Source organism: Leptopilina boulardi, unplaced genomic scaffold, assembly GCF_019393585.1.
Source record: "Leptopilina boulardi isolate dan_hultmark-lab unplaced genomic scaffold, ZJU_Lbou_2.1 LbouV2_302, whole genome shotgun sequence".
NCBI lineage: Eukaryota > Metazoa > Arthropoda > Insecta > Hymenoptera > Figitidae > Leptopilina > Leptopilina boulardi.
The window spans coordinates 1,178,227-1,189,780 of NW_026137866.1; the positions used below are offsets into that span (position 1 = coordinate 1,178,227).

The 11,554-nt window shown below is 27.3% G+C and overlaps 1 protein-coding gene across 4 annotated transcripts; it reads right to left on the reverse strand.

Moving 5' to 3' along the window:
- Positions 1–17: 17 nt before the first annotated feature.
- LOC127282923 (F-actin-uncapping protein LRRC16A) lies at positions 18–11,472 on the reverse strand. Of its 4 annotated transcripts, XM_051307512.1 has the most exons (23): positions 11,284–11,472; positions 10,920–11,017; positions 10,325–10,375; positions 10,053–10,246; positions 9,706–9,883; positions 9,381–9,619; positions 9,204–9,298; positions 9,004–9,045; positions 8,528–8,715; positions 8,373–8,450; positions 7,961–8,294; positions 7,496–7,892; positions 7,109–7,427; positions 6,928–7,041; positions 6,629–6,834; positions 6,454–6,541; positions 6,103–6,318; positions 5,999–6,019; positions 5,507–5,898; positions 4,723–5,444; positions 4,380–4,619; positions 4,076–4,140; positions 18–3,544 (listed from the first exon to the last, which is right to left on the reverse strand). In XM_051307512.1, the coding sequence occupies exons 1-23, from the start codon at positions 11,318–11,320 to the stop codon at positions 3,431–3,433; spliced, it is 4,428 nt and encodes a 1,475-aa protein (XP_051163469.1). In that variant the 5' UTR covers positions 11,321–11,472; the 3' UTR covers positions 18–3,430. The 4 variants fall into 4 exon arrangements, with proteins under 4 accessions (XP_051163469.1, XP_051163471.1, XP_051163470.1 ...); XM_051307514.1 differs by lacking the exon at positions 9,004–9,045; XM_051307513.1 differs by lacking the exon at positions 5,999–6,019.
- Between the last annotated feature and the right edge of the window lie 82 nt (positions 11,473–11,554).

Below are 11,554 nucleotides of genomic sequence, written 5' to 3' on the forward strand. Positions count from 1 at the left end.
TTAAAAAAAAAATCATATTTCACTTTTTAATATGACTATTTATTTGTCGGCTGAAATATGATGTAGGCCCGGTTTTATTACAAATTTCAGGCATAATTTTTGTTCAAATTTGCAAAATAAGAAATAAAAAACCACTTTTTTCGAAAATATTTTATTTGAACTGTGAATTATATTCTTTATTTTCAAATTGAATTATTTTAATATTCAAATAATTCAATTATAATAGAAGTGATTTTTTTTCTTATTTTGCATAAAAAATCTTAATATAATTCCATTTAATTTCTTTCTTCCTTTACAAGAAAAGAGAGAGAGATGAAAAGTCAATTATAATCGACACCGGATTTCACATTGTCTATACAATTTTAAATACACTTTATTTTCTTACAACTATTTTGGTAAACTCATATTAAAAAGAATAATTTTTTTTTTCCTTCTTGGCTTTCCAATGGAAAAATTAAATAACTGTCTTTTTTTTCTTTATAAAATTAAAAAGTCTAATTTTAGAAAAAGTAAAAACAGTTGTAAAGACTTCTTTTTTTAATTAAAAAGTGATTCATTTTTCCTAAGGCGAATAAATATTCTTTTTTTTGCAAAATGATAAACTTTTTCCAGAATATTAAAGTTTTTATTTTGAAAATAATATAGAAATTCTAAAAGGGCAGTTTTTTTTATCATACTTAGTAAATTTTTTAGAACAAGATGAAGAAGTTTTTTTTATTCAGTTTATATACTGAAATTTTGGCTTAATTTTTGAGATTATTTTAGTTGAATTTCTAAATTTATACTTTATACTCTAAAATTTATCATTTTTGTCTATTATTCTCCTTATGTCATACTTAAATTATTGAATATACATATAAAAGTCCTTTAAAATTACAATATTGTTATACATATGTGTATTGCATCTAATGCTGTGCAATAAATCATCGACGTAAAATCTCAATATTGACAAATTTTTTTTTTCTTTGCTAACAAATTTTATGGAAAAAAATTTTTTTTTCGTTGACGCCAAAAAAATTAAAAATTTGACATTATTTCTAAAATTTTAAATCAAATTATAACACATCATGAGAATGGACAAAAAAATTGTAATTGCCTTTATATTATATTTCGATACATTTAAAAAAAATTCTAATACTTTCATTTCGAAATGTTCTATAAATCGATTCTCTAGATTCAGTTAATAGAAATTTACATATGTAAGATAAAAATTGATGAGTTCTTAAACAAATTTCGCAAAATCTTGAAATAATACTGAAAAAAAAACTGATTCAATGTTACACCGAAATTTTCAAATATAAGAATTTTGGAAAAAATTAATCGCAGTTTCGTATCGAAATATAATAAATTGATTGAATAAAAAAAATTTGTTTCACAATTGTTTAAATACTCTTATAAAATACCTAAAATATCGAGGAAGAATATTCATTTACATACGGAAGAAACATGTAAAGTCAGATCGATCCAAATACTTTCATCGTATAATATAGTTTTCAACAAATTGATTTAAATGTGTATAACAAAAAATAAAATTGCAATAAATTTCTACAAGTAAATAAAACTGTTAAAACAAACAAACAAAAATTCCCTTTTAAAAAATAAAAAATTGAATGAAATTTATGAAATTCCATATATTGCACATTTCAATAATTGTGTATATAATAAAAACGGAGATTAAATACTTTTGAAATGTGTTTTTTTTAGAGAAAAGTTTTTTTTTTTTGTAAAATACTTGATTATCTATCGATTACGAAATATAAATCATCGATATGAGATTTTATTTTTTTTTTAGTATAAATTTTATAGATTATAATTTAATTAACCAATCTGACTTTTTCAGATGAATATAATAAAAATTTTCTCGCAAAATATTGAAACTAGTTTACATAAAATATTTACATTCGCACACACGCCTATTTCATTCGCTATTATAAAACCAACAAATCACAATATAATGTACATATATCATCCCAGAAATATATCCCATAAAATTTACATTAAATTACTAATTAAAATATATAAACTATGACTCGGACAACTATATAGTTTTGTCTTAATTTTTAAATACAACCTGCTTTTACAATACATTATATTCTTCAATTCGTTTTTTAGCAGGATTAATTTCATTGAAGGAATTATTTAAATATTTTTTTTTTCTTTCCTTATATAGCGAAATTGAGTTTCACGATTGCAATGATTTAATATTAATATATTATCATAATATTTTGGAATATGAGATTTTTATGTATCATCAGAATGACACATTTTTTTTGTAAAATTCTGCTTCTTAAATGTTAGGCTTGGAAGTTACACTGAAAATAAAGTTTTCGTAAAATTTTTCCCATTTTTAAATAAAACTATTAAGTTATTTAATAAAAAAAACAACTTAATAAAATTGAGATCTAAATTTAATTACAATAATTTAAATTATGACCTAAAAATTATTAAACTAAAATCTTAATAAATCGATAAGGGTTAAGAAATTACATTTTTGAAATAAAAATTAAAAGAAAAATTATCTTTAACTTTTGAAAAACAGAGGCATTAAGATTCTAAAATTTTTCTCTATGCAAATAATTTTTGCACTATTTTTTGTATTAAAAATTTACTACAAACTTTTTTTCAGTATTTTTTGTATTAAAAATTTACTATAAACTTTTTTTCAGTGTAATCAGGAATATCGCGATTAAAATGTAATCATTTAAAAATAACACCTTGCTGCCTTGCATAGGAAGACTCTTCCAATTGGAGAAAACTTAATTAAAAAAATAAAATAAAAAAAAACTGACACGGTAACTGGCTTTAATAGGCACTTACGCTCAAATTAAAAAAAAAACAAACACGAAGTTATCAAAATCTCCTTAAAAAGAAAATTGCTCATAAAATAAAAACACGTATTAAAATCAGAAACAGTCTTGCGGATAAAATTCACATGCATTTTTCGTCATATCTATTATTTTCCCCCTCAATATTCTGTTTCTTTAAATAATTTTTCAACAAAAAAAGTAGTTATATCCCGTGACAATTTCAGTAAATAATTTTTTTTTTAAATTATATGACTTTTTGTTTCACGTTCAGTATTTACAAAGACGTTCCCTTTTTTTTCCTCTCAGAGATTAAGTACGAAATTTGTGTTCAAGGGAATATATATATCACTGCAGTCCATATATATATTTATATATAGGTAATATATAAAAAGAGAATAATCGTACCCTGTACCTAATATTGAACTGAGTCGCTATTCTTTTTCTAAGTATTATAATATGGCATCGTTGCAATATTGGAATGTAGTTGTTTCTACTATTCGTAAAAATTTAAACAAACAAAAAAAAAAATTAAATAAAAGGGAAATTGTTTCCTGACATAATAAAAATTACAGGATTGGCACAATCGTTTTAAAATTTTTTCAAACGAAAATCAGAAACGAGACTCAAACATCAACAACATCATTATCATAATTGAAATTTGAATCGCGCAAAAATGAAGTGCGCCGTAATTTAACGGCAATTTGCGGCAATTCAGCCGTTTTCGGAGCTTCCATTGCCTGAAAAAAGACATTAAATTATTTTTCATTCCCTAAAAATTTATTACAATAATTTTTTTACAGAGAACAATTTTTTGTGAACACTTAATATAAATATGAATTTTTAAAATATAAAAATAGATCATTTTCTTCTCTAATGACTTATTTACAAAAATTTGCCTTATTTTGTAATTTTAATTAAATAAATGAAGTCTGAAATTTGTGCATTTGAAGCATTACATATTTAACTTTAATCAATACTTTTGTTAAGAATTATTTTCAAACTTTAATTAAGCTGTTATTAAAACTACTCAATTAGCGACAAAATAAGGAAATAAAAACTGGGATTATTAAATAAAAATCTGCATACAATTAAAAAAAAATGTACTGAAATAATAAAAATTTTAATAGATAAAATTAATTTGAATGCAACACAAGGTTTAATTTATATTAAATTACAAAAAAGGATGCAAAATTTAAATTATTTTTGAATACGACAAAAAAATTTTAATTAGCGCATAATTAAAATAAAGAAAATTAAAACATGAATACCTTATTTGATGCTGGTTTGACAGAACGACGAAGCACCGACCTCCATGCTGCGGGTGCGGTAAGTTCTAAAAATATTTACAGCCAAAATGGTAAAAAATAAAGCAAAACATGCAGGATTAAATTTTAATTTAGCGATAAAAAAAAACTAAAATAAGGGTAAAAATTATATAGCCTTTTTTAAAATTAAAAACTAGGATTAAATTTTAATAAATAAAGGGAAAAATTATATAAGCCTATTTTTTTAATTAAAACTATTCTAATTATTATCGTGCCAAAAAAAAATTGTTTTTTTTCCATCTCTCACCGTTTTCCTTTTTATCCATTTTTGTTTTGGTCAAACTAGCCGCTAATTCTCTCACCGATCTTTTCTCGACACTTGAATTACTCAAAGAACTAGTCGTACTACTTCCTGATAACGTTGGTGGCAAAGAAGCTGGTCCACTCACTCCACTATCAGTTGATTCATCTAAAGCATCACCTGAATCCGGTGTATTACCAGCCGATGTATTTGGACTCGAACCATCGCTAAGCAAATTGAATTCACCTGAAAAAAATGTAGAAGTTTAATTTAAAAAATTTTTTAAAGATATTTTACAATTTTGTTATATTTAAATAGTGATAAATTTTATAAAAATAAATTTTCGCACCTGATTTTCGATCAGCGGCCATACTCCAAGGTCGTGGTTTTGGTGCCGTGATAGGCGGTGTTGTTTTCCCCACCATTAAATTACCATTATTACCTTTGGCAATTGATTTTAAAACTGGCGATTTAGATGTTGTATCATTGTAATTATAATTCTTTGAAGTTGCTCCATTAGTTGGACTTTTAAGATCAAAACCAGTTGAACGTAATTTAACGGAAGAAACTTGACCACTTTTTTCAGTGTCTGCACGCTTCATAAGTGCACGTCTTGTTTCTGCATCTTTATCCGATGTACTAAAACTGGCACTCGTTTGTAAAAGTCGTGCATTATTTTCATCACTACTCGTCTCCTTTAAAGCGGGTCGCGATGTTAAACTTGAACCAACAATTGGCAATGTATTTCTTTGCAATGAATCTGACATACTCTCATTATTAATTCCCGATTCTGCACTCGTCTCATAAAGTGTTTTCTCATGTGTATTTTCATTAATCATTCGACGTGCAAGAGGCGATGATGTCAATGGTGAATCACCCTGTGATCTTCTGCCAATGAGTGGTGAGAATTTTTCCAAATTATCACTCGATCTTGAACGTGGTGCAGGTTCGAGAAGTGTTTTTAACATTGGTGAACTGCAACCGTGTTTTTTCTCCACATCAGGTGGAATACTCTTTTGGCTGTTTGTTGATAAATTTGGACTGCCTTCAGTTGGGAAAGTATGCAGGGAACTGACAAAAAAAAAATTGTTTTTTAATTAATTCTGAAAATATTGGAGAATTTAAAAAATTACCTGTCGTCACTTGTAGGTGATACAAGAGGTGTAGTGGGTGTTGTAGGTCTGAAGAAAACATCAAGACCTTCGCCCAGAGTAAGTCCATTTGGTTGTTGATCCGGTCTTAACATTGGTCTAGATGGTGCTCTCGTTTTTGCTCTCTTTGGCCTCGATTTTACAAGATGCTGCAATTGTTGACCAACAGTATTTGGCAACTCAGAAACTGAATCTAAAGACTCTGTTAAAGAATGTTCGTTTTCCGATATTCCTTCAGTTTGACCCTTTGGAAGTGAAGGAAGTAAGTCAGGAATATCATCAGCTGAAAGACCTTCCACAGAATCGACAACTGATTTAGGCCTTAATTTTCTTCCATGCAAACTTTTGCGTTTATTCGACAAATGAGGAGTGGCCTGAAGAAAATATTTAAATAAATAAATATTTTATTAAAAAAAAAAATGTCTAAATACAATTATAATACTAATTTCGATAAAAGGACTTTTGCATACTTACAAGATTCAAATAATCCAATTTCTTTAGAAAGCGTGAAAAAAGGATGAGAATAATTTCCATTTTATGAAAATTAAATTACTATTTATGAAAAATTTATCTCTTACCATGGGTGAAGGATCGGTGACGCATGGACCCAAAGTGCTCGTTAAAGAATAATTCTCGGGCGTGCTTTCTTCTTCTGAAACAAGACTTGATCTACCAATACTCAATGATTGAGTTCCGACTGCGACACCAATTACACTTCCACTGCTCATCGATCCGGCACTTGGTCGCAAAACATCTGGAGTGCTACTTCTTGTTCTACATTCCGAATCTCCAATCTAGATTTTAATTTTTAATTTCAAATTTATTTATTGTTTTCTCTATTTTCTCTAAATAAACAAAATTAAAATATAAATATCCAAGAAATTTTTAAATTAACACATTTTTTAAAGCAAGTCCAAAATTTTACTCACCAAATTTTTATAACTTCTTGACAGTGATTCAATGACTTCGTCAGTGACACGATCGGAAACGTGGGCAGCCACTGCCAAATTAAGTTCACTGAAAGAATTTTTTGAAAATTAAATGTTTTATTTAGATATGAAATGAAAAAAATCATTTTATAATAAAAATTAAAATGATACATACTTTACTTTATTAAGAATATCAGCGCCAGCTTGTTCACTAATTGTTCTTTGAATAAATTCATGATTAACTTGATTTCTTTCTTTGCATGAAGCGCGAAGATCACATTCGACAGTTATTGGATCACTTTCTTCGTCTTTTATCACAGTTTGCGAAAGAATAGTTGGACACTGTTCGTTAGCACACTTGAGCATTGAATCCAATGAATCCTAAATTATAAAATCGATTTTAAAAACCTCTCAATTATAAAAAATTAAAATTTATTAAATTAATAATAATTGATAAAAATTAAATTCACAAACCTTCAAATAAACAGAAACAACTTTGTGAATCTCATCAGCCATTTGTATGAGTTTTATTTCAATAGGATTATTCTCGTCTTTTCTTTGCAGCATTTCATGCAACCTTGGAAGAAGCTGAGGGTGAAAAAAAAAGATGAAATTAGAATTTAGTTAAAATATTTCTCAATTATAAAATAAATACCTGTTTAGAATTATCAGCATCTTGTATGAGTCCCGTCGCGTAATTAATATCATTATTAGCATCACAACTCTCTGCGGCTAAAGCTTTGATTGTATCTTGTGTTTGTACCACAAGTCGATCAACCATTTGTTGTGTAGAACTCAATAAAAATCCCTGTTGAAGCCTAAAAGCCTGGCCATGACTATATTTACACGGTGTGACATTTCTTTGAAGAAGATCTTGAATTTTTCTCACCAGCTGTTCTGTTTTTTCAGCTGACGCCTTCATACATGGCTGTAGATCGAAAATTGGAAAGGGCATGTGTCTCACACTATAATTACTGTAAATAAACATTGTCTTAGTATATTATTACAATAATTAGGGAAAAATATAATTTGAAATATCTACTTTTCTAAAGCGTGAACAATATCTGAATATCCTTGAAGACCAATGTTATTTCTGTCGTAAATGATCACTTTAAGATGATTATTTATTTGCAAAGCCTTGGCCAAAAGTCTTGCACCAGGATCACCAATTTGATTGCCGCTAATGTCTAATGTATGAAGACATGTATTACTACCGAGAGCATTAATCAAATTGTAGAGATCTCCTTTTAGTCTTGAATCAGGCAAATGTAGAGCTTGCAATACACAATCATCTTCCTGTATCATTTGAACCAATGCATCTGTAATGACTGCAATATGTTTACTTTTCATTCCAGCTGTATTACGTCCCATATACAAATGTTTTATGGATTTATTCTTTCCAACTGCTGTTATCACTTGAGCCAAATCAACATCCATATCTACAAAGATTTTTTTTCAAACAGTTAATTATAAATTAATATTACTTTTTATTATTTTATACACTTACTGCTGTCTGAAATGTCAAGAGACGATATGCATCGTACACCATGAATACATGATTCAAGAACGTGTGCACCCATTGATCCCAAATTATTTCCACTCATATCTAGCTCTAATCCAACGGTACTTTCATTACAGGCCAATCCAAGTAAAAGATGTTTTAGAGCTTCCAGTGGTAATTTACAGCAAGAGATGTTTAAGTACTTGAGTGATAAAGTGGCCGTAAAAAACTGTTTAAAGCTAGGAGGAATTTCTTTGGTTTTTTTGCTTGAAAATGAGTTGCGAGCAACATTCAAGTGGACTAGATTAGTTGCGCATCCTCGCAACAGAGCGCCAAACAACTGAAATTTATTTTAATTAAGTTACAATTTTTTTTTAAATTTATTTCTAAAAAAAAAAGTTTTAATTCAAATACTTACGCATTCAAGTGTAGTATCAGTACCACTTAGATCTAAATGTGTTATACTATTAGGCTGCGCCAAAAAGTTACATAAATTCTGCAACAATATTTTTTAAATATAATTAGTAAAAATAAAAATATTTGTTTTTTAAAAAGGTATTCAAAATTACTCACATTAATGTCATCCTTTAAAGTATTACCAGAAAAATTTAAATGTTGAAGACTAGTTGGCATGCTTCTATTTAAACTGAGAGCGTGAGCAATTTGTCCCACACCTTTTCCAGTTAATCCACAGTGTGATAAATTTAATTTCTGCAGGCCTTTTGGCAGTTTAGTTATTGGTCCATTTAAATGTGAAGCTCCTTTAAAATAGATATAATTTTATTAATTACAAAATAATTAAACATGAAATATGTCATGCAGCATGATAACGATGAAAAAGCTTAGTGAATTGAAATCAATCTTTTCATTTCTTTAACAAAAAAAAAAAATTAATTTTATATAAAATCAGAATAGAAAAAATCGATTTACAATAAATAGTGAGAAAACATAAGAGAATAGTGTTTTTTTTTTCTATATCTAAAGAAAGAAATAGAAGAGTATGGTATATGCTGAAAAAATCAATTAGCGATTTATATACTTTTGCACACCTTGCATTAACTTGGCTATTATCCCACACAAGCTAGAGGCCCCTACAAAATTAAAAAATTCGTGTACTGTGAGGTTTGTGTATTTGTTCGTGGATACACAACAAACTATACAGTGAATTTAAACGTGACAATATCACACAACAAAATATTTAAACACAACAATATTTCAAAAACAGAATTTTTATTATTAAAAAACTTACCCTTATCTTCAATCATATTATTAGATAAATCTATAGTATGCAACATGGAGTTAGCATTTGAGATTAAAGCTAATGACAATTTATGTGCAAAATCCCTAAAAATAATATAAATTACAATTAATTAAATTGATAAAAATTAAATACAAGATTAATGCGAGTTTTTTATTTTATTTTTACCATTTTACTCCCAAATTGTCCAAGTAGATTTCCTGAATAGAAAGAGATCTACGTAATACGTGTAGCAATCTTTCCAAGGGCTCATGACTTAGTTTTAAATGTGAAACACGCAATTTAGTGAACCATGTGTTATATTCTAATGCCGAGATAATAGGCACTAAATCTTTTTGATCAAGATGATCGAAATCTCGTAAATTTAGTTCTCTGGTATCGTGAGATAAATATATCGTATCAACATCCTAAAATAAATTAAAAATAGTGTTTAATTAAAGAAATACAAATATAGAAATTAAAAAATTTAAACTAAAATTAAATTCTTATTTACCCAAGCTACTTCTTCTCTATATGGAACTGCATGTAAATCGCACATGCAAGCATATTGAGTTGAAAATCCTCCACAAGGACCAGTGTGCCTCGTTGCTTCTGTACTTCGAGCCAAATCACTACCTCTTATGCTCTGTAATCTGCTAACTGGTATCACGTCGATTTTTCTTATAACGTAACTGCAATTAAAAAACAAAATAAACACAATTTTACAAAAATAAACAAAAGTAAAACTCTAATTATTGTAAATTATTATAGTACAATTGTAAAATTTTTTAAAAATTTACAATGGAAAAATAAATTTTAATTGAAAAATATTTTTTTATCAATTTTTGTATCGTTACTGACTTTAGAGGAACTGTAGGGAAAATATTTCGGATGGCAGTATGTAGAGCTTCGATCATTGCATCGACTTCGGTAGTGTCTGCACCAGCTCCTATTGTTGTGAAATTGTAGATTCTTTCTCCTACTGTGAGACATAATAAATTCGATCTTTTCGATTCTACTGCTGTTATTTCCAAATAATGAAAATGAAAATCGATCTGTAAAATAGAAAAAAAAATGTTATCAAAAATGAACAATTAAAATTCTATTTAAAAAATAGCAAAAAAAATATTCACCCTTGTTGGCACCTTTGCTGCTAAAAGGAATAAACGACATGGTGAAAATACCTGCAAAAAAAAAGTAAATAATAAGTAAATAAAAATAACAACAACAAAAAATGAGGATATCTTGACAGAAAAAAAATACTCTGATTAAACTTTTTATTACTGCACTTGAAATAAAGTTTTCAAACTCGTGGACCATATACATTATAATTGATAATTTACACAAATGGGAGTGGCCTTGAGACAAATTTATTCATTAGTTGAAAATAAATTGTATTCATTAACTAAATTAGTTACTTAAACTGAAAATAATTACCATAAACAATAAATAACTAAATATTGTCTAAAAATATATCAATATAAATTGCTTAATTTTAATTCAACTAAAATTAATTTAACAGAATTTGTTTATTATTACCAAAATAAAAGCAATTTGTAAATTTATGAATGAAAACAATAATAATTGTAAAATTAAAATACAACGTATAAAAAATTCGATAATAAAATATTAATAATCTAATCAAAAATAACAAATATAATGTAAACAATTTTACAAAACATGCTTTTTAAAATTCTTAATATTAAAAAATAGTAAAAAATAACATACCAATACACGGTTTTCAAGTTTATCGGGTTTTGTTTCCAATTTAACGACAGTCTTCAGCAGGATCTTGACATGTTTTCCGAGCAATGATTTCACCGATTCTAAGAAAATGAGATACTTAATCACAGGGTCAAAGTAAAATTATTAAAATTCATGTACTTTACTATTAGTTAATGAAAGAAAAATAGGAAAAAATATATTTCTATAATATAGATTTTCTGAATTGTATCTAAAGAATAAATTTAAAAGTATCAGAAATATTTTCTTTTTTTTTTTGGTATTATTAATTTCTTTGAATGGCTGAACTTTGCCACTGCGAATTTGACAGATCGAACACAGAAACGTAAACATCCCGGATTGTACTTACCGTTTAAATCCTTCGTAAGCTGTGATCTGGTAGACATTTTTCACTTATTTTTAATTTCAAACACACTTGAAATTGTTCAAGACATTATAGGTACATCAACTGAAACAGATTATTTGCCGGAATTGTTGACATAAATTCGAAAGAAATGTGAACGGGGCGATGTCAGCACAAGAAAGCCGCCATCTTGCTAAAAATTACAATCAGTACTGCCAATGGGAAAAATTTTTATTTTTATGGTAACACTGGAATTTAAAAACATTACTTTTGTGTG